Genomic DNA, 24,293 nt, shown 5'->3' with positions numbered 1-24,293 from the left:
CAAATAAATAAATAAAATCTTTAAAAAATAAAAATAAAAAAATAAAAAAAAAATAAAACATTATGGCTGGGATAATCACTTCTCAGCTTTTAAACACACTGTGTGGACAAAGGTGCTTGAAAAGAATTTTAGCTCTCTAGAAGATGATAGAAAAAAATAAACTGTTACATTTAGTACTTTACCCACTTTTTCCTACTAAATACACATGTCCTCAATGTCCAAAAAAGATGATTTAATGTAGTATCGCTTATAGTTCAAAGATAATATTTTGTAGTAGGGAATTAACTTCTAATTGCACAGCATGATATAACATTATGAACTATTTAAAAACTTTCCTAAAAGGCTAAAACAGGCCATAAAGTATATCTGGGGCCAAATCTTATGAGGCTTTCAAAGGCTCTTTTATAGATCATTTAGGAAGATTAAAGAAACCCCCTCTACCCATGAGAGTCCCTACTCAGTCATTGTAAGGTTCCATTAAACATGAAAGAGATCCTTATTTTCTACTTTCCAACCACGGATTTCTATCTCTCCACAAATTGTCTCATTGGTTATTTTACTTTTAACTTTTAAAACTTGCTTTCTTATTTATTACCTCATTTTATCTGTGAATGCTATTAGGAGCCATATATAGAAATGGAAATAACAGCTCCATTGTTCCTTTGAGTAGGAGGGACAGTCAAGATCTCACCTCTCTTTCTTTCCCTCTTTCTCTCAAATGTCAAGTGTATAAAATTAGATGACTAGCATGTCGGGCAAAGAAGCAGAGGATGGAGTAGCCATGGTGGGGGAGGGAGGAGCAGGGGGCTCAGAACAAAGGATCTGGGGAGGAATGCAAGAAATAAACAGCAATAGGGATAAGAACAATAACATTTTTAAAATGTTCAGGAAATGGGAAAGGAAAAAGACCTATATATTTGGGATTAGTACAATCTCTCTACATATGGGAAAGAAAGGCAGATAACCTTCTTTGTAGGTGTAACCAACATCTGGGGATTCTTTTGCCTAAATAAGGTTGGAAGGATCTCTTCTCTGAAGTCAGTTATTCTGGGACCAAGTTGAATAGGTCAAAGCACATGGTGTTAATGTCTCTCTCTCGTCTTTTTTTTTTTTTAAGATTTTATTTTTAAGCAATCTCTACACCCAATATGGGGCTCAAACTCATAACTCCGAGATCAAGAGTTGCACGATCCACTGACCGAGCCAGCCAGGCGCCTCTGTGTTAATGCCTCTTAAATCTATGTATATATCCGTGATCTTTCACAAAAATGTTTCCATTTATAAATCCTACAAACAAATCTAAACCTGACCTGTGGGGATGATGTATGTGGTATATGGATAAAAGGCGCTACTTACAGGGGAAATTGATTGAGGATGAAGCGCATTAGACGAAATTCGTTAAGCAGTGTGCAGAAAATCAGAAATGTGCTCCTGCACAGATGAAACATGACTTACCAGTATCTCTATAAATGCTTAGACTTTTTTTTTCCCCCCTCAGAAATAATTCTTGCTGAGAAGGAGCCAACTAACAAGCTCCACCCCTTAGGTGTGGTGAGAACTTGTATTAGCAGGTTGTTAATGAGCAGCTCTTTTCCCATTTTGAAATTCTGCATTTGAAAAATTGAGGATCTGAGAGAAGTCGGCTACAGAATTATAAAAATAAGTTAGGAATGGATCAAGGAAAACACATTTGAATGGAATCGACACTTTGTATTTTAAAAGAATATCGATTTTCACAGTCTTTATTGGGTAGAGTTGCTGCAAGTAGAAAAATAATTGATTATTCTTCATCAAGGAAAGAACTAGATAAAATGAGTTTAACCATTCTGTGAAAATTGTGATCTTGAGAAACAGAGGTGGCCCCATAACAAAAGTACGTGAAGAAAAGGCTGTGACAACTAATCCCTCATCTAAAGAGTCTGGCTTTTTCTAGGTGGAGAGGGTAAATAAGCCAAAGCATTCTGGTGAATTCTGTCTGGAACAAAGCAGCATTTACTTCGACCTACATGGGTGCCTCCCACTGCGTTTGGGACTTTTCTTCCCCAAATACTCTTCCTCCCAACATCCTCATGTGTCACCTTATGTGTCACCTCAGGTTTTCAGTGGATTCATTGGAAATAATCCAGTTGCATTCAAAATAGTAATGCTGGGATCACCGGTTTACATTTTTTTCCTAATTAAATGTCTGCTGTAGCAAACTGACTAACCTGTTTATTTTTGTGAAAGCCTTTAGGTAAAACACAGTATAGTTGAATGGTGACCACTCTCAACCAGCAAATTCGGAGGAGGCTGCTGATGAGGATACTCTCCTCTTATTAACTGCTTACTATGTGCCACATCCTAAGAGTTTTTCATGTATTTAATTCTCATACTAATCCTATGAAGTGGGTACTACTTTTTAGTCTCATTTTAGAGTTAATGAAACACAGGCACCAATTCAGAGCCTCAAACTATGGCCCCTGGGTCAAACCTCGCCCTAAAGTTTTACTGGAAAATCCATACTCATTCATTGACATCATGTCTGTGGCTGCATCTGAGCTACAACAGACCTGAGCGATTATAAGTGAGACTTCAGGGCCCAGAAACCCTAACATTTACTCTCTGGCTCTTTATAGAAAAAGTCCACCAACCCCCAGTGTAAAACATGGTCAATTCACCAATCATGGAAAAAAAAAAAAAAAAAGGCATGAACATCTGGGCAGCTTGGAATAGAACTTCTACTGAAACTTTCTTAGCAGAAAATATCCTGTCTTTATCGGTCCCCTTTTGTTCAGATCTTACCCATTTCCTCTCACCAAGGTTTAGCAACCAGCCTCAGAAAAAAACAACAGTGTTCATGGAATATCAGTTTAGAAACTTACGGCTTCTCTCTCAGTATGGTGAATTTTGGTTAGGTGGAGAGATTTCCAAGAAAGAAAAGAAAAAGGACAGACCAAAGCAAGCTTTGACAACCATGGATTTCCTGAGAGGTTGCAAAATTTTTGGCAGTTTCACAGGTATTTCTTCGCAAGTACAAATGACATCATTGTTGAAATTAAAAAGAAAATTGGCCTGCTGTATTCTACATTTGGTATCCCATATTGTTTTGGTTGAGCATCAATTGATTTTTCTATTTTTACCAGGAAGTTATGTCATAACTATTTTTAGTAGACAGCGTCTGGTTCTGTCATTTATGGAACTCAACACACAATTATGCCTCAGAATTTTTTTTTCTAAAGCTCTAAGAATGCATGTATTTGGTGCAGAATGTGCTCATCAGCAAATATCCCACTATACTCTGAAACATTTGACATTAAAAGTCTAAAACAGGAAGAGGGCACTAACAAATCAAAGAACTTGGTATATTCCCAGGCAGCAATGTGGGTCCAGCTTTATAGTATATAAATTTATCTTTAAAAATTCATATTTTTAATCATTAATTGAGAATGAGTTAGTATGTGAGCTGCTCTGGTAATTTTTATTTTATCCTTAAAAACCTATCTATAAATCAAAGTCAATTCATAACTCAGTTTCCAGAGTACCTAATCTGGCCCATCAGCTGAGCCCAATTCACATGGGGTCAAATAATTTACGCAAACTTGTTCACTATCAAAGTGAAAAGAAAGTAAATGCCCGAGACAAGACAAAGCCCAGATTTTTCCTCTTCCCTTCCCTACCTTCCCCCAAACACCAACGAATAGAGGACAGCACCAAACAGTGGCTCCCAAGCTCATCTGAATCCCTTGGGGCTCTTCCACCAGCCCTCTGCCGGGGCCATACCCCAGGCCCCTGAAATCACAGTCTCTGGAGGTGGGACACAGTACCTGTCTGGGAAGCTCCCAGACACCAGTAGACCATCGTGATTCAGGTGGAGATAGCCGGATGGACTCAGTCCCGATACACCTGACATCAGCAAGTCAGGACACGTCCAGTCCTGCTCCAGGCCCTGTGGAGCACTTGGAGCTCTCAGGTGGAGAAGTTATTAACACAATCTACTGGTGGGCGCACTGGCACCCTTGTTCTTGCTTCTACCACATTATTAGTGCGTTACTGCAAATATGAAGAGGATTTTTAACACAACGAATATGGACCTCGGGTTCCTCTTAGGTGATGGTCTGTTTAAACATTCCCCCTACTCCTGCGTCTTAGGAGACAAAACATCCCCGATCCCTGGCTTTGTTTGCTCTTTATTTTGCAAGCATATTTATCCTGCACGACAAGCTTTAAAAGAACCAAAGAAGAAAGTCTGCCTTACCTCTACGATGCTTTTTAAGTCCTGCACGTAAGTCCTTTCGGTCTCCAGAATCTCCTGAACAACTCTGTCCACATAGAGGAGCTTGGGGCTGGTGGCCGACTCGGCCCCCGTTCTGCTCGCCCCGCTTGCTTCCATTCCCCGCTGGGCCCGGGGCTGAACGTCGCCGCCCTCATCCGCGTCCTGCGGCCCAGCCCGGCTTTCCCGCTGCAGCTCGCTGCTGGAAAACGGCCCGGCTGGAATCAGCTCCAGTTTTATGGCCCCGGCTTCCTTATCTGGGTGAAACAAGCCCAAGTGGCTGTTTGAGACTAAGGTCATTCTGCTGCCGAAGGAGCCATGGCTGTCCCGGGAAGAGGCCGAGGACGACGTGGAGCCGAAGCTGACCGGGCGGTCGCTGTCGGAGAGCTCCATGGCCTTGGGTTCCAGGGTGTGGGGATGCCTGGCGGAGGCCTTGCGATCTGGAGTTTCTGTTACAGCTGAGGGCACTTCAAGACACAAGGGGTGCACATCTATATTCATTTTTTTTTAAAGGAAAGAACAAAAGAAAGAAAAAGGACAAGGTAAGTATTTTTAAATTACATCAGACAAGGTTTAAAGGAGGTTAAAACCTAGCCCCAAAGTATATATGGTCAAAAGTAAAAAGGTAGCGGGTTCGTTGTAGAAGGAAATACAAAGGCACCCATGGTGGGTCGAGTTGCAAAGTCAGAGTTTCTAAAGCATCACCTGGGAACACGTGAGAAATGCAGAGTCTCAGGCACCACCCCAGACCTGCTGAACTTCAGTCTGCACTTTCACAAGACACCAATGCCATTGTGCATAGAGTAAAGTTCGAGAAGCCCAGCAGCCACTGCCTCAAAGTGGGATCACCTGGAGTGACTCATACACGCAGACCCGTCCAGATTTACCAAATCAAAGGCTCAGTAGTCAGGGCATAAGGACTCGATAGCTTTAACAAGCACTGCACGTGATTCTTATGTGCTTAAAACACACCCTGCATGATTCATATGGAATTTTACAAAACACTGATCTACATTTTAAGTATCCCACTCTCGTTCCACAAAATTTTAAGCTACCATTCTGGATCCACCACTACTTAACGGACGCTGACAATTTCACATTTCACTTGGATACGGCATGAAAAAAAAAGGGTTGGGTGGACAGTAACTTTCTGATCCTGGGCAACAAAAGCCAAACTATTAAGACCCATACGTCCTTTCAAACTTTCTCTCTCAACACATTTCTCTCAATTTCCAGTTGAAAGTTGACATCGGGGTGCCTGGGTGGCTCAGTCAGTTAAGTGGCTGCCTTCGGCTCGGGTCGTGATCCCAGGATCCTGGGATCGAGTCCCGTATCGGGCTCCTTGCTCAGTGGGAGTCTGCTTCTCCCTCTCCCTCTGCCTCTCCCCCTGCTTGTGCTTGCTCTCTCTCAAATAAATCAATAAAATCTTTAAAACAAAACAAAACAAAACAAAACTGATGTCCCATTTGTGGTGCATATGAAGTTATACTGTTACAGAGGATACTTGATTAACTACAACGTTCCCCACATAAAGTTGACAACACAGCAGGGTAAAATACAATTAAATAATATAGAAACTCAATTATGAGAAAAATTATGTGTTTTTAAAGAGAAAGGGCCGTTAGTGTTTAGAAGAGGGCACAAGAAGAGAGTAACTGCGAAGTCCAAAGGTCATTTAATCTATGTAGCATTTAAATCTTGAGGCCCTACGTGAAAGAAACTCACAGAAGCTATTTTGGTGAAACACACAAAGTTCCAGTCTTCTTCATTTGCAAGGCAGGACCAACATTGTTTTCCCCTAATGAGATCCCAAGTTTATGGAACAATATGCCTTGCAATGAAGAGTGTGATGAACGAAGACATTTGGGTCATTTTGGCAGGTTGCTTACCACCAGGATCCATGCCTACGGGTTTTCTTAGAAAAATACAAGAGTGCAACTTATGTTTGGAAGTTTATAACAGAACACACACAACAAGAAGAATATGATGATCATTTTTCAAAACATGAATTTGGTTTGGCTCTGTAATAAAGATTGTCAAAGAGCTGGTAGCGATATTTCTAGAATATAAAGAATCCATCCGGTCTGTATCCTTCCACATCCTAACTTTCTCCAGATAGTTTATATTCACGGCAAATATTAGTGCCAACCTATAATGCAAATATGACAATTATAAATATAAAATCAAAGAACTAAATTGGGTCAACAAGCAGGAATGGTAAGAAATATGTAGGAAATGAGTAATTTATCAGCATAACCACTACCACATGGTATAAACTTGCCACAAATTTTTAAAGCTTTTGCAATATTCTTTCTGCTTGCTCTATAACAACTTTATGGCCTATAAAACATGGATTGGTTATAGTAGTTAAAATGCACTTGCCCTAAAAAGCCTGATCCAACTTGAGTACGGCAAAAATCCAAGAATCAGCCAGGCATGTAGGTGTGCTTACAGCAGAAGACACTTGCCCACATTTGGGACTGGTGTTAAGAAAGTCCTAGGCAGTCAAAAGTAGAAGCAGACCCAGCAAGGTTTTCTTCCCCTCATGATGGCATCCATCATAACCATAACCATGCGGTTGATCTCACTTTCAGAAATGGGCACTACTTTGGGAAGTATATGATTATTCTTAAGGTCCCCAAGGTCCAATGAGGCAATGATTTAGTACCGAATATAAACTGGATATACTGTCCATGAAAGCCAGGGCATCTGGAAAGGTCCACATCAACCTACTCCCCAAAGACCTGGACACACCTTCTCTCCAGTATGGAAAACTATAACAGTTAATAAAACTCTTGGCACATATCCATTTTCAGGATTGGTAGAAATGAACACAATAGAGACTCACTTCTTTACTTTCATGCCAAGTTAGCCAGCCAATAATGAGACTGAGGGATTAAAGGGGAATAGAAGTGGCCAGGTGTTTCAGAGGAGTCCATGCTGGGCTGCTAGGGATGAGAGTGCCTTTCACACCTTCAAAAGTGGGAAAAAGTGGGATATGAAACTCAGATCAACAGGGGGTCCCTTCATGGATAAATTTTAAATGGCAGCATGAATTTGGGCCCTGTTCCAGGTAAAGCTTCCTATATTCTAATACCAGGCCATGTATTCTAGGCCACTGGGCCAGCCTGTTCTTCAGACTGCCAACCAGGCTCTTTTAAAATAGAGTATTTTTTTTTTTTAAGATTTTATTTATTTATTTGACAGAGAGAGAGGCAGTGAGAGAGGGAACACAAGCAAGGGGAGTGTGAGAGGGAGAAGCAGGCTTCCCGCGGAGCAGGGAGCCCGACGCGGGGCTCGATCCCAGGACCCCGGGATCACGACCTGAGCTGAAGGCAGACGCTTAACGACTGAGCCACCCAGGCGCCCCTAAAATAGAGTATTTGAGGGGCGCCTGGGTGGCTCAGTTGATTAAGCCGCTGCCTTCGGCTTAGGTCATGATCCCAGCGTCCTGGGATAGAGCCCCACGTCTGGCTCCCTGCTCAGGGGAGAGCCTGCTTCTCCCTCTCTGTCTGCCTCCCGCTCTGCCTACTTGTGCTTTCTGTCTGTCAAATAAATAAAATCTTTAAAAAAATAAAATAAAATAAAATAGAGTATTTGGGATATTTGGTATCTAATATTTAACCAAGCTTACTGCCCCAAATTAAAATAAACACCTTCCAAAATTGCCAAGGACAGAAGTGAAACATTTAATGCTAGGTCTCATACGATATGAGACTGAATTTGCTAATGGATCACATTTTTATGTTGATTCATTGCTTAGAAGATAATTAGTTTTCTCACATGAGGAAATGGACCTCATAAAAACCGCCTAGTCTTGTTCTCACCTCCCTTGAAATAATTTAAAATTTCCACCCTGTCTGGATTATTCTTCGTCATATAGCACACCAATTACTGATATTTATCTCCAGAGCTGTCCTGGTCAGCACAGTACCTGACATGTGACCAGTAGCCCATGTGACCATTGAGCACTTGAAATGCAGCTAGTCCAAACTGAGACATGTTGTAAGGATAAAATATATGCCAGATTTCAAACACTTAGTACAAAACACTGCCTTAATAATTTTTACATTAATTACAGGGTGAAATAATATTTGGGGATAATGGGTTAGATAAAATATCTTCTTAAAATTATTTTAACTGGTTTCATTTTGCTTTTTTTAATGTTGCTACTGGAAAATCACAAATTATCTATGTGGCCTGCATTGTATTTTAGTTGGACAATGAAGTCCTCTAGATCATTATATTGTTCTGTTAAGAGTCACATTTATTTCCTTATCAATCTTTATTCAAATAATAGTGAATGGAGAGGTGCCTACAATTCCGAAGTTGTCTTTTCTTCCCTTCCATTCATTAATATGCCATTACTGTTATGAGTTAATAAAAACAGAGGTGAGGGGCGCCTGGGTGGCTCAGTTGGTTAAGCGACTGCCTTCGGCTCAGGTCATGATCCTGGAGTCCCGGGATCGAGTCCCGCATCGGGCTCCCTGCTCGGCAGGGAGTCTGCTTCTCCCTCTGACCCTCCCCCCTCTTATGTGCTCTCGCTCTCTCTCTCAAATAAATAAATAAATAAATAAATAAATCTTTAAAAAAAAAACAGAGGTGAAGGCAGTCACTGTGTACTAGATATTGGGGTAATCATTCCCCTGGTAAACGGCAACACCCAGATAGAAAGCTGTAGAGCAAGAAAGCCTCTTCCTCCACCTTGAGTGAAGGATGCTGACAGGCTGTATTAACATTTGGCTAATGTGATGCTTTATTTTTCTTCTTATAACCTCTCTTTCTTCTTACCAAAACCCAAACACTGAGAGATTACATAGCATCTTCTGAGAACTTGCCCACCATTGCTGATGGCCCACGTCAGCGGGTCTTTTGACGGTGAATATCCTGAAAGAAGCTGGTTCTGCCTGCCTGGAGGGTCTTGATCCATCTGATCCTTGGTAAACCCAGAGGTGGTGCTGGAAACCCAAGTCGAAGGTCTTAGAGTCTCAATGATTCTTTTTTTAATTTTATTTTTTTAAAAGATTTTATTTATTTATTTGAGAGAGAGAATGAGATAGAGAGAGCATGAGAGGGGGGAGGGTCAGAGGGAGAAGCAGACTCCCTGCTGAGCAGAGAGCCCGATGTGGGACTCGATCCCGGGACTCCAGGATCATGACCTGAGCCGAAGGCAGTTGCTTAACCAACTGAGCCACCCAGGCGCCCCAAAGTCTCAGTGATTCTTGCAGCCAGAAGTACTGTCAGCCTCAAAGCCATGAACATAAAATAGTCCTTCTTGTGCCATCCTCAAGAAAAGGAAAATAATGGCTATAGAGCTCCACATAGGTATGCTTTCCCACATTTTACTTCATGACAAATCTCTCTCTGTTTCTAGGTGAGAGAGATTTAATTCCTTGGCTTTTCTCTGTTTGCTCCTCAAACTTCCATCATTTTAACTGCTCTCCTTTGGAATGTCACTGCCAGAATCAAAAGCAGCACTTCTTGACTCTAACTTGTCTCAGGCTGATTTAGGGCTGAGGCAGAACTTTCCATGGCAAGTTAAGGCCCAGGCTTCCCGTGACCATGTTTACATGTTGAAGGGGGGACAGAGGGGTCCACAGCTGACCACTCCTTGTCACAACCCCCAAGAGGAGCTTTACAAGGCAAGGCAGAACTCTATGCACAGTGGGGGCTGATGTGTGATCAGGATTTCCAAGTTCTGCTCATTGCTATTCTAGACTTCAAATACCTAGTCTGAGTTCCTTGGCAGGGCAGTCATGGAAATCAAGAGAACGTGTTGCACTCAAGACCAATGAATAACTAAAATTATGCAGTTCCTTATTATACTGCCTGTGAATTTCTCAAAAAGGGGAAACCGATAGAGACACTAAAGTATAAGCAAGAAGTTCTTCTCCCAGCCAGCAAAGCCATTTAATACACAGCCAGTCTTAGGCGGAGCCTCAAAGTTGTATACAAATAAAGCAAATGAAAAAAACTTTTTAGAGTTGAAGTTATAAGAAATGTACATTTCTATATGTCAAAGACAACACCTGGTATTTGAGGAGAATCCTCCTCTGCTCTACACCTCTAAGATAGTGGATAGCTCACTAGATAAAAGCCACCAGATAGCAACATGAATTTCTAAAATACCAACATGATTCTTCCATTAATGGCAAGGCCAGGACCACAATTTCAAATGTTCCTTAACGCTCAGAGTATTTACTCCCGATAACATGATTTTCATACTTATCTGCAGTTCTTTGGAAATAAAGTAAAAAAAAAAAAAAAAAAATCATACTACCATGTTAATTTCTTAGCTTTGACCGAATTACTACGGTGATGCCAGATGCTAACATTAGGGGAAGCTCAATGCAAGACGTAAAGGAACTCTGGACGATCCTGGAAACTTTTCTGTAAATTAAAAAAATTTTCCAAAGTAAATAGTTAAAAAAATGGCGTTACCATAGAAAAGTCAGTTAAGTCAGTATTTGTACAAGAAGATCAAGAATGGGAAAAGGTGTTTTGCGAAAATGGCTCTTGTTCAAACAAGAGGCGAGAGGTTGAATGAGAAAGCAAAAACAAAGATTCTTTCAAGCTGTACAGTCTGATACTAAATATTCAGGGAATTTACTAATGGATTCCCAGGCCAATGGATGGAAACTAAGGGATACAGTGGCTATGGTAGTTGATAGTTAATGCAGCTAATAGATAAAGTGCCTCAGCTAAGTGGTGACTCTAGAATTTCTACATTCAAGGGCACAGGCATGCCAGTTTGGTTAAAAGGGAATTCCCTTAAGGCCTTTTATACAAATGCAGCTGTTTTTACCTTTATGGTCGGCTTCAGCGAATAGTGTTTCCCGGCCTTCCCACCATACATAACAGCATGGTGGTCAAGTTCTCCTCGCTAGTGGAAGTGGTAAGTGCCCCTTTGGGGGGATCTGTTTCTCAAGCATTCATCATCATTCCTCCACATTCTTTCCCTTCCCACGGGAACCCAGACGGGGCAGGGACCTTGCCTCAACCATGAACATGGTACCAGTGCCTTAGAATATGGCACAGCACGAAGACAGAAGGAGGCTTGCGTTAAAACTGGGTGTGGACATGCCCTGAGCCACCACATAGAAAAGTCTGGTTATCCTGAAGCTGACATGCTGGAGAAACCATGTGGTGAGACCACACTGACATGGAGAGAGACGCTCAAGCAACCCTAGCTGTTCTGGGGCCTTCTGTTTGAGTGTTTCCAGCCAAGGTACCAGCTGTGTGAGTGAGAAGCCTCCCAGGTGACCTCAGCACTCTCATGTCTGACTGCATTTCTTGAGTCCCTGATTCAGAACCACAGAGCAGCGCCTCCTCTGAACTCCCGACTCACAAAACTTGGAGAGATTATAAATGATTGTTGTTGTTCCAAACCACTAGGTTTGGAATGATTTGTTATGCAGCAAGAGATAACCTGAACAGTCTCTATTATACAGATTAGCTTTGCCATAATATGCCACTGCTTTAACTCTGCATCAAAATTATCCTAAAAAAAAAAAACAACAAAACCCAAATCAAAACAAACTAAAGCCTCAAAGTTCATTCACATGTGTCATTACTTCTTAAAATTTTACAGGGGAGAAAAATAAACAGAGAGGGTTCAAAGTTGGACTGTGGATCAGAGACTATGGTTTCTGATTTCTAGTCCACTATTCTTTGCAGTTGGGTATAGATGCATAAAACAGTAGGGCGGAAAAGGCGCTTAGAGATCAGGAAATGCACTTTAACATAAGCTCCTTGCATAAAACACATAGTACCAATGTGCTAAAGGCCAAAAGGGCCTACATAGTGTGTGTGTGTGTATGTGTGTGTGTGTGTGTGAAGGAATGAATATGTACCCAACTGTGTGTATAGAAAGAGCTCAGAGGATGGGCCAGAAATTAGGTTATGACATAACACTCTCTCTTGTGGTTGGAGGGTTTGCATTCATGTCCTGGCCCTGTACCATTCAAGGTTTGTACTACGGTCTTTGGGTGTCAGGTTTCCTCATGTGTAAGTTAGGTGGCCAGACTCCATGATCCCAGCCAACCTTCGGAATGTGACTCCAACCCTGAAATAGACAGCAGGTCCATTCCTAGCTGGAACCACAGCATACGCAGGAACTGCAAAATAGCAATTTTCTTCTCCATCCTACTAATGCCAGGTCTTGGATGCTAACACGTAGTTCAGTGACTCTGCCAAAGGCTATTAAAAAAAAATCTCTATTTTTAATTTAGATTAAAAATCTATGCTTCAGCTTCACTTTGAATAGCACCTTCCTGTTAGTGTGGAAATACTGGTTTCAGGGCAGTAACTAAACAAGGATAGCTATATATTAAGGCTCTATTTGTATTGAACGCACTCAGTTCCCAAAACATTTCCGCACAGTTGAAAGGGAGGCATTAGGCTAAATAACATTTTCAGGAGAGGAGGGGGGCAGGGAGGGGGGAGGAGGAAGAAGAGGAGAAATTCAAGTGACTAACAATAGCACTCTGAGTAAATAAATCCATCCACAAAGTACACTAAACATTTTCTTGGGGAAAAAGAGGAAGAGAATTCAAAGTGTCAACAATAGCGGTCTGAGTAAATACATACATCTAGAAGGAACAATATAAAACTATTAAATGTCATGTCCTTTCAAATTCTGAAGGGTGTAGAAAATGGACAAAATATGCTGTTTGGTAAAATGGACGGCTTATATGTACAATGTGAACCCAATTTTTAATTTAAAATGCCACTTATTTATTATCCACATTAGAAAAAGATTGAAAGGTATAATAAAATATTAGAACTGGTTTTACCAAGTAGGAGCATGGATGATTTTTTCCCTTTGATATTTATCTGTAAATATCACTTTCCTCCACATGTGTATTGCTTTTATACTCTGAAAAAAGTTATTTAAAGAAATTAAAACCACAACCTCAGTTTGTATCAAATATTTAAATATTTTATATTAAAATAATTGATTTTTATGTTCAATATGATAAATGGAAAAGAATGCCATATATCTTCTTTGAAATATGTAACTATCACTACATTAAAATAATAAAAATAAAATCAGTTTCCAACGTGCAACAGTGTTGAATACAATGCATGCCTCCTTCACCCCGATTATTCCTCCTAACAAAAGTATTTACCAATAAATACTCAAAATGGAAATTGCATTTACTTCCTCAACTTTGGTTCCCACTAGACTCAGACTAAATTTCACCACTACAGTTGCTAAGCACGAAATTTACAAACATTTATTCCACGCCCCCCCCTTCAGCCCCCCTGCTCAGCCTGCAGTGAACCTCAGAAAGAAAGCACATTAAAATACTGGGCATTCGATGCACAGCAACCTGGGATTTTCGTTCCCCCCCCCAGAATCACAAACACCAGCTCTCTAGATATTTCAACCTAACTTTAAGGAAAGATCAAAAAACCAAACCCAAACAAGGCAAAAACCATTTCAGACACCAGTTCAGATAGAGAGAGAGAGAGAGAGAAAAAAAATCACCTTCTGGACTAATTCCATTGTTGGATAACTTGTTTCCATAGATCGCATTTATACCAGAACAGTTGTAACATATCCCAGCAAGCTGCTTTCCCTGCACTGTGTTGTAAAGAAAAGCCCCTGCAATGGGTTCTCCCCACGGTGCACCGTCTCCGGCAGCTCCAAGAGGGAAGGCACGAGTTTGTCCCCGCACGGGCATCGGTGCTTTGGGCACATTCACGTGGGCACCTACCTGTGCTCTCCCCGGGCTGAGCCACATCGTCTGCCTCCAGCTGATGCAGTGACCTCACTGGGAGCTCAGTCAGGTAAAACAAGAAGCCTTTACTAGTCCGTGCAGCTCCTTCCGTAGAAATATTGCATGAGTCAGCTTTTATCTCTCAAAACCCAACACACAAAGGCTTTACAAAAACCTGATTTGCAACTTTCTCACTGCCTTTTCCCCCCTAGTGTGCAGACCACAGATTTCAGCATCACCCAGAGCCTTAAATGAAACATGACATCATTCAATTGAGAAACAGGACAATAGACCCCACTGTGGGTAACTTGAAAATGCACACTTCGCTGAGCAACACCCTGCGCCTGCCATTCTTTTGTGAACATCAAATACAACCCACACTCGCCTAAAGCGGCTTGGGCTTTACCTTCCTGGCTCTGGCCACCATTCTCATTAAACTCCACAAAAGAATCGAGATCTCAGGAGCGCTGATATTTTCAAGTTCACCTCCTGAATTATAAGTGTGTTTCGAAGTAAATGGACACATCTCTAACGTAAGTTTTAAAACTGAAGTTTGCGGGTGGAAGTGAATCACACTGTTGGAGGAAGTTTGGGCACTTGGTTTCCTTTAACGAGACATTTAATACAGTTTTAAGTAGGCAACGTTAAACATGAATATATTTAAGTTTGATTTTTTTAAAAAAACAGTGTTTAAAAACCCATCTGAAGAAAAACATCTAAAATGTAAACTCATAGGCATTTCTTAGAAAAACAGTCAAATTCTGTGATCTTCTAATTCACAAATACGAGGTAGGAAAAGACAGAAGGATCGAACTCCAACACTTGAGTACAAGAGACTTCCAAATTATTTTGGATTTTGGTTTCCTTAAGGCCACCTGTCCTTAAAATGCTATATGTATTTTTATAGAAAGACTCAAAATGCTCATATTTGAAAAAGATATTGAGTTCTTTAATTGAAGGGTCTTCAAAAGTACAAAATGTTACTGAAAACTGGTATGACTGCACCATGGAGTTAAAACTCAAATTATGGATTATGCCCATGTATAGACACGGAAATGTAAACTCTTTCAAATGATCAACATCCTTTAAATAGAAGTTTCATTTAAAGCATTCGTTTGTGGTTATGGAAAATAACATTAGCTGATCATCTTTAATATAGCTATTTCTATCATACCTATTAAGTGATTTTAAACTAACAACATAATAGGATAATTTGCTTTAATTTCCTCTCGAATAAGGCTGAACATATGCAAGACCACTTAAGCAAGCCATTTTGATGGAAACTGATCAGTCAGTTCAGAAGACAACTTTTGGAATGGTTTCTCTCCCACAAAATTCACCAGTTTGACGAAGTCACTAAATCACAGATCCTGAAAAGGCAGTTTGTAAGGCAGGGTCCTCCCTGGGCTGTGGGGACTCTCCCTCTTTTTTTTAAAGATTTTCTTTATTTACTTGACAGAGAGAGAGACAGAGAGAGGGAACACAGCAGGGGGGAGTGGGAGAGGGAGAAACAGGCCTCCTGAAGAGTAGGGGCCCCGATGCGGGGCTCGATCCCAGGACCCTGGGATCAGGACCTGAGCCAAAGGCAGACGCTTAACGACTGAGCCACCCAGGCACCCCTTTGGGGACTCTCTTAATCCTCCATACTGACCTCCATTTTTATTTATTTTATTTTTTTTATTTTTTAAAGATTTTATGTATTTATTCATGAGAGAGAGAGAGAGGCAGAGGGAGAAGCAGGCTCCCAAGGAGCAGGGAGCCCGATGCGGGACTCAATCCCAGGACCCTGAGATCATGACCTGAGCCGAAGGCAGACGCTTAACCATCTGAGCCACCCAGGCACCCTAACCTCCATTTTTAATTTTTTTTTAAGATTTTTTATTTTTGAGAGAGAGAGAGAAAACAAGTATGGGGGAGTGGCAGAGGGAGAGGGAGAAGCAGACTTCCTGCTGAGCAGGGAGCCCAATGTGGGGCTCGATCCCAGGACCCCGGGATCATGACCTGAGCGAAAGGCAGATGCTTAACCGACTGAGTCACGCAGGCACCCGGCCAAGAAACATTTCTTAAAAGCCATTTCTGAGGGGCGCCTGGGTGGCTCAGTCGGTTAAGCGGCTGCCTTTGGCTCAGGTCATGATCCCGGGGTCCTGGGATCGAGCCCCACGTCAGGCTCCCTGCTTGGTGGAGAGCTTGCTTCTTCCTCTCCCTCTCCCTGCTGTTCTGCCTACTTGTGCTCTCTCTCTCTCTGTCAAATAAATAAAATCTTAAAAAAAAAAAAAAAGCCATTTCTGAGAGATGCTGCGTACATTGTAAGTGAACAAAATAGCAAGGCTGTATCCAGTGTGAATGCTGGGCGGTCAGTAAACATCCCCGTTGGACAAGTGACCTGACTTGAAGGGCAGCTTTGTGGGGGCAACACAGGGCGTATTTGGTCCCATGGGTCAGTCATTTGTCACTTCACCTGTGTTTCCTGTTTTAGCAAAATCATCAACTTAAGGAAACACTGCTCATATCACTCACAGGTAACTGGAACCACTCTCTATCACACCTGGAAACGTGGGTGGTTCATAGGATTTTGAATCTAGTCTTTTAAAATCGAACTTAAAAAAAAATCTAGCTTTTTCAGAGCGGGGAATACACACACACACACACTCTCTCTCTCTCTTTTTGCCTTTCTATTTATCCCAGTACCACATATTTGCTAAGTGAATTAACACATGAACAGAGCAAAGGCCCAAGGAGGGACAATACAGAGACCTTAACAGCGGAGAGGAAGAGAAAAGGGAAGGGAGAGGAACATCTCTTGAGCCACATTCAAGGTTCTTTCACACCTGAGAGCAAAAGAGCCTTCTGTGCCCCAGTGTTCTCTTAAGGCCCCTCCCTCTGCTCCACCTTACTCTGCAAGGGCTTCGCTTTCCAGTCCTTCCCATCTCTGATCCCACACCTCGCTCACACCAACTGGTACTGGTCCTTGCAGGGGCCCCGCTGGACTCCTGGGCGCGGAGTTAAATAAACCCCAAGACATGCAAAAGGCACCAGCATTAGCATCCTTGCTGCTTCTTCCTGTATAATTATTTGCCAATATGAACAGCAGGGAAAAAGACTGTTTGCGGGCGCCTGGGTGGCTCAGTTGGTTAAGCGACTGCCTTCGGCTCAGGTCATGATCCTGGGGTCCCTGGATCGAGTCCCGCATCGGGCTCCCTGCTCGGCGGGGAGTCTGCTTCTCCCTCTGACCCTCCTCCCTCTCATGCTCTCTCTCTCTCATTCTCTCTCTCAAATAAATAAATAAAATCTTGGGCGCCTGGGTGGCTCAGTCGGTTAAGCGACTGCCTTCGGCTCAGGTCATGATCCTGGAGTCCCTGGATCGAGTCCCGCATCGGGCTCCCTGCTCGGCAGGGGATCTGCTTCTCCCTCTGACCCTCCCCCCTCTCATGTGCTCGCTCTCTCTCATCCTCTCTCTCAAATAAATAAATAAATAAATAAAATCTTTAAAAAAAAAAAAAAAGACTGTTTGCTCAGCAAAAGCTCCTTGTAAATGATAGTGAGATCGGCCGCAGATAAACTGCACGTTGATGCCTTGTTGGGTGAAAAAGATACTCTTACTGGAAAGCGGCTCTTGTTCATTCGCGGGCAGCACTGGTTACACGGTCAGAAGTGCAGGGACGATTCCCAGTTTCCCCACCAGGGATGGGGGCCCAGGGGTGAAAGAGCAGCCCCCACAGGACACTTGTCCACAGCCAGCAGGCACGAACCGGCCAGCCAGCCAAGTGCAGTCCAGCCTTGTGGCCTAATTGGAAGAGGACCAGAGAGCCCCACTGTTTAAAAACATCCCTTCCCAGAACTCTGCCGTAGGGCCCAAGCTTCTACTCTGAGAAACCAGCTCCTTTTGGTTTAAGGTAAAAGTTGTCAGTTAACACTCTCACCTCCCCTGGGAAGGGTTAGGGCGTCATTGCCACAGTCCTGTGAGTTAGCGTGGGTGCCCGCATCCTTCCAAGGAACCATATGGGCCTTTCAGGAAGAAGCCAGGATGGGACAGAATGGGGAGGACTGGGAGGCTGACGGGGGACACAGAGAGAGCACTCAGTTCTGGGGGCTTAACAAGGTCTGACCTAATTGCAACAGCTCCAAGGAGCTGGGCAACAAAGGGCGAAAGAATGTCCTGGTGAAAGGAAGAAGGACAAAGTCACGCACGCTGTTTTTTTGAATTCGGGGAAAGATTTTGCTTTATACGATCAATACCGGATAAGGCAGATTTAGAAAATAATCTCACATTTTCAGATACAAAGGTGCTAGAAGTTACAAGGGGCTTTGCCTCAAAACACAACTAATATTTTATACACAGAACATAACAATTAAAATGCTGGAGTGGGGGCCTGGTTATCTTGCGATTTGAGATAATGCCATCGTAACACATTTCCCAAAACAAATGGTAAAACCAACCGTTTTTTAAAGCACAGGCCATTGACAAAACATCCTTAATATTTTTAGTTTATTAGAACTCTTTTATTTGAAAGAATGAGGCACAAGATTACCTCTTTCTAAGTGCATGCCACAGAATAAATATGACAAACATCAGAACCGCTTGCCTGCCAAGAGGTGCCTCACAGCCCCGCTGATGTCCCTTTGAAGGACACACTGACCTTCCTCCTGAAAGTGAGATGTAATGTACTAACACCCTTCTGCATCACGGGTGTTTATTAAAAATCTATATACACTCTTCCAGACAGCCTACTCTAAACCCAGAAAATGTCACTAACCATAAATCCTGCCTTGCTATTGTTCTACAAACCAAACTATATACTTTATTAAACAAACAAAAAAAGCTAATCTGTTTTTTTTTCTTTCTAAGAGACTCTTCTCAAAGTGAAATAATTTTAATGGTAAGTGAGTTTGTCTTTGCAAATTTAAAAAGTGTTTACTCTCAACAAAAGATATAGATCTAAGGCAGACAAAAGCACTCACGTATAGGAGAAATTAAATGAAAGTATTATTTTTTGTTGTTGTTAGCCCTGAAGTATTGAATCTAATCACAGAAACCAAACTATAAATAATAAATGGTTTCCCAGGACTCAAACCATCCACCTGAAAACATAATTCCTCACCCCCTACTGCACTAAAATGTCAGTATCGAGTCATGGTCTTAAGAATTTTAGGAAACAAACACACAAAGCCCATTATGCACAACACTTTCTGACAGTCAACTCTTTACCTTGCAATCAAGTCATGCTTTAACTTCTCGATCATGTTAGTTGGCCAAGAAAGTCAGCTGAGATCGCCTGGAAGGAAGGCACATACTCCGGGGCTCTAAAATTCTGCTGTTTCAGGAGTTCCTCCATGGGCTCATTCCTCCGACTCTAGGACAATTATTAGCTCTGTTTTTCACTCTGTTCTTCTATTAGGATGTTTTGGTCTTTATTGTCCAGAGACGATGAAATCAAGTCTTAGTTATTTCTGAACTGAACAATTTTTAGATATCGAGCAAGCAATATGTTGCAAATCGTCTCTTGCTTTCAATCCTAGATCAGTCCCATCTTTAAGGACACCATGGAAGGACTCGCTGTGCTAAGCACAATGAACTAATTATCCCTCTAAGAATGCAATATGTTTCCAGACACATTTTTCTCCAGGAGATAACACACATCTAATCCATTCATAACGAAAGGCATTCAACACACTCTATCTTCTGAAAACACTCTTCAAAAAAATGTACTTGAACTTGTAAAAAGGGCTTGGATACTTTATTGATATCCCATAGCACTCTTTTCCAAAATCATAATTAAAACAAGAACCGATTCTTGTTTTAGAGTAACAACCTTGGAGGTTCATAACCTTTATGTGAGCTTGCAAAACCATTTCACCTGCTGGCAGAGGACAGAGACAAACCCTCTTGGCCGGCTTCCCCCACCCCACTCCCCAACTCCCAGGTGATGGAGTGAGAGGGAAGGACGAGGCCAGGTAGACATCTCCAGCTGCACCCCTAGCCTGAAGACTCAGTGCTGCGATGGTTGGTTCAGAGAGTCGAAGGTCAAAAGCAGCAGAGGTGAGTACGAGGCTTGTGGGGGAGACACAGCCAAGCTGCACAGAATCTCTTCTGAACTGCAGCTGAATCTTCTGCATGGTTCCTGCCATCCTATGGGGTCACCACCACCCATCTCCTTCCCCTGATCCCAAGGCTACCTTCAAGGTCGCAGTGGCTGACAGCTTAACCTTTAACAACAAATGGATTTATTGCGGGGGAGGCTACCTCATTTCTAGAACTGAAGAGGGGTCGGTTGGGCTATTCCCGTGGCCTCCTGGGCCAAGTCACGAGACCAATCCCATTCATGTAGAAATTTCTAAGGGGCCCAGGATAGATCCCACTCCAGGAAAGCAGAACTTATTTTTCTCTAAAGGGATTGAGATGATTTATTACTTTCTAGGATTTCTTTTTTATTTTTTTTTTAAAGATTTTATTTATTTGTTTAACAGAGACATAGCGAGAGAGGGAACACAAGCAGGGGGGTAGTGGGAGAGGGAGAAGCAGGCTTCTGACTGATCAGGGAACCCGATACGGGGCTCGATCCCAGGATGCTGGGATCATGACCCGAGCCGAAGGCAGACGCTTAACGACTGAGTTACTCAGGCGCCCTTCCAGGATTTCTTTTTTAAACTGAAGAAGGCAAAGAGGGCTGCCAGGTGAGATGTATATTATTACAATGGTCATAAACACACATCTGTCACCGTGTGTACTGATGATCTTTGCCTTTTAGCACTTTGGCACACACAGCAACAACCTGCTGACCCTTTTTCTCCCTTCACATCTTGTCTCTACTTTAACAGCGCCAACCACTCACCCTCACTGACTGGGAACCTAGTCAATGCCAGGTTCTGTGCTGGGATCAGTGAATGAATGGGCGCTGGCTTTGCCTTCTGGACGTTCCTGCTTAGCAGGACTGGACAAGCATCAGATTGTTAGTGACAAGTGTGACAGTGTTATGAATCAGAGGTAACAAGAACTATATACATACGTATCTGTTCAGTCTTCCTAAACTGTCCTTCCTCCTATTCAAGCTGCCCTTCAAGTGATATTAAAAGTGGATAGTAACTTTATGTTGACAGTAAAATCAAGCGACGTGGGGCTGCCTTCACTTCGATTCCCCTCCCAGTCTTGGAGAGTGAGCTCCATTGGACTCATCTTTCATCTTATATTTAATTACAAGGTAACCAAGCTGAGAGCCAAATTTGCTGCAAGTTTTTGTGAGTCTAAACACTTGCCTACTTTCCAGTTCCCACAGAGATACATGAAGTAACTTGTTTATGTTAAGAGAACAAAGGAAGGGAAACAGAGCTCTCTGTTAGGCTGCAGGTTTCATCTTAATTAGGCCAAGAAACAAGTGTAACCCAATTTACTTTGGTTTATTCTGAATAGAAGTTTTCGAATCCTGTACAAGTACATGAAAGAAAAAGGGAGAAAAAGCCAAAATATACCAGCAGTTGAGAGGTGGGATTATGGGGGAGACCCCTCATTACCCACTGTGATCTAGTCTCTACATTTTCTTTAATGAATATATATTATTGGTGTAATCAAAGTAGAATCAGGGGCGCCTGGGTGGCTCAGTCGGTTAAGCGTCTGCCTTCGGCTCAGGTCCTGATCCCAGGGTGCTGGGATTGAGCCCCGCATCGGGCTCCCTACTCAGCGGGGAGTCTGCTTCTCCCTCTCCCTCTGTCCCTCCCCTCCGTGTACTCTCTCTCTCAAGTAAATAAATAAAATTTAAAAAAAGAACAAAATTGATTTATGTGATAGTTATTCCCCTGTGCTGACACCATCCCCAACCCCATCTTCTTCTGCCCTGCTCTGCCTAGGTCTGCATGCCTGGCTTTCTGCCGGGTGGCTTTCTGCTGGGTTTGGCTATTGGGAAGCCCCAATATAATGAGGTAGAGGAGATGGAAAAGGGGGCTGACAAGACGCCTAGAGGGGTTCAGCAGTGGCTGCATCAGAGGTAGCCCCACCTCCATGGTTCCAGTTCTCACTGGTCCCCTTATCCCTTAGGGGTCCCTCTGGGTTGTCCCCAAGAGCAATGGTTAAGGCTGCCTGCCATTGCTTCAGTCCCTGGGTGCGTCACACTCCTTGCTGGCTCCCTTAGCCACACCACTTTTAATGAAGTGACCCCTTCATTAAATTCTCCATTTGAGCCAGCTGAACTAATTCAGTTTTCCTGTCAGGTCCCTGGCTGATACAATTTGATACGCACTCCAGGATCTCTGGTCTGAAAAGCTGAAAGCAGTTTGACTTCACGTGCTTAGTCAGAATGTTAACCACAGCTTTTTACTGGGGGGCCTACTGCCAAATTTTAGCCTTTTTTTTTTTTTTGGTTCATGGCCTGCTTGACTCTTGTCAATGAAATAAATAGACATTTCATTAGAACCTATTCTATGCCAGAAACATATTTTTGAATTTGATATCTACTGATATAATTCATTTCCTCAACAATATTTATTGAGCAGCTACTATGTGCCGTAAGCACAAAAGACATACCAATGAACAGTTAACAAGTCCTGCCTTTATGGGATTTATTTTTGAGTGGGGGATATATGGATTTTAATCCTGAGACAGCAGGATATTGGTATTGGAAAGATACTTTGAGTTTTTCTAATCTAATTCCTCACTTGGTGTTTAAATTACCACTTAATAGTAGCTCACTAGATATGCCGAGTTTTTGCTTGGGTCCTGCCATTTGATCCCTGCTCAGATAGTCCATCACACTTTGGGCAGTCCGAATCTTTATTTTTTCACATTTAGCGGAAGTTCTTCAAGGACCACTTCAGGAAAACATAAGACAAATCACACCTCACCTCCATTTTGAAGTACATTAATTATTTGAGATGCTATCAAGTTGCCCATACATATTTGCCTCTTTATTCCAATATTTATCGAGTAACTACCCTAAGTGATTCCTGGGGGCTAGGGTTCAGTGGTGTGGAGGATGGGGAGTTTGCCCCTTGTGCTGTGGGGAGCGTGCTTAAAAATGGCGCCACCCTGTGACCACCTTCTCGAGGTGTCTCAAGATCTTGCTTTCCTGTGGCTTCCACCGAAGTCTTTTCAGAATTTTAACCTTTATAACAACTTACTACTGTAAAAAATGTTGCAAAGACACCATTCCTCTGGAAAGTAAATGGTCTCCCTGCTCCTCTTAAGTCATACTTTTAGATGCAGCAACATCCTGTCCCCAAAAGGCACAGTGTGGCCAGGGAGACAGACACTAGGCCATCACATGAAGAAGTGTTGAATTCTATGTGAGATGTATACAATCCAGGGAAGGCATGGGCTGCTATGGAAACATACAGAGAGGGGACCAGGCCTGGTCTGGGGTGCTCAGGGAAAATGTCCTTGTGGGAGGGATGTGTGAACTGACATCTGAAGGCTGAGAAGCTAGCTTGGGGAAGCCAGGCAGAGAGAAGAGACCGTCCAGGTAGTCTTATGTCCCGTGAGTGTGGATTGCTGGTATATTTCGCATTTCACCCGCAGTCACCACTGAGCTTAGATTTGTCCCTGGACAATTCTGTTTGCAAATATACTGTTGCATTATATAACTATTTTAAGTGCAACAATGCCTCCTTATTAAAGTATCTTCTAGTTTTCTTCTCTACTCTGGGGTGACCCCGTCCTCCAATCCTAATCTATCAGCCTCTCTCTTCTTGGCTTCTCTTCTGTCCCGTCCAGTCACTGGGCAGAGCTGCTTAGGCAGTAACCATGACTCTCTTCTTGCCCAATCACTGGGACAGGGCCCCGTATCAGGTATGGTGACAGCGCATCACGATGTAAACTTCCCTGCCCAGCATTTTCATCGAAGTATAATCAGATTAAAGTGAACATCAGAGGAGCCCTAAAAGGAGAAGGGTCACAAAAGGACAGACTGGGGGAGGAGATCTAAAGCCGGGGACAACCTCCCAGTGCCAGTATAGCTCCAAACATGGTACCTGTTTAGGAGTCTGTGTAAATGAGGACGTAACAAAATGGCAGACCCCAATGCATGAAGCTGCTCTGAGAGTACCGGGCAGTCAGATTTTTACAGGGATCGCTGGTTATCATCCTAGTGATGTAATAATAAAAGCCATTCCCCCAACAGAACTTACTTTGTTCAATTCCAACCATGATTTATTGCTCATGACGTGTGGAAGGGACCCCGGACCCAGGTTGAGATGCGTGGAACCTTAGCTCTACTGACAATTGTATCATCTTGGGCAAGTCACTAAGCTCTTTAGGTTCCAAATTCCTCTGGATTAGTAAAATGAGAACTCAGGAGACTATGACATTTAAGAACATTTTTTTTTTTTAAAGATTT

General features: G+C 42.6%; 1 protein-coding gene across 2 annotated transcripts in view; it reads right to left on the bottom strand.

The window, feature by feature from the left end:
• Positions 1-24,293, bottom strand: part of PLEKHG1 (pleckstrin homology and RhoGEF domain containing G1) — a 223,273-nt gene that overhangs the window by 87,092 nt on the left and 111,888 nt on the right. Inside the window, exon 3 of one of the 2 annotated variants that reach the window (XM_034991003.1) lies at positions 4,235-4,740. In XM_034991003.1, coding sequence (XP_034846894.1) covers positions 4,235-4,642 — 408 coding nt within the window. In that variant the 5' untranslated portion in view covers positions 4,643-4,740. Of the gene's footprint in view, positions 1-4,234; positions 4,741-24,293 lie in introns of those variants that run through there. The other variant, XM_034991004.1, reaches the window with a different exon arrangement.

This window comes from Mirounga leonina, unplaced genomic scaffold (genome assembly GCF_011800145.1).
Source record: "Mirounga leonina isolate KUSES-001 unplaced genomic scaffold, KU_Mleo_1.0 Mir_53, whole genome shotgun sequence".
In the NCBI taxonomy this organism is placed as follows: domain Eukaryota; kingdom Metazoa; phylum Chordata; class Mammalia; order Carnivora; family Phocidae; genus Mirounga; species Mirounga leonina.
The sequence above is the reverse complement of the archived record's forward strand: the minus strand, read 5'-3'. Positions and strand labels throughout refer to the sequence as shown.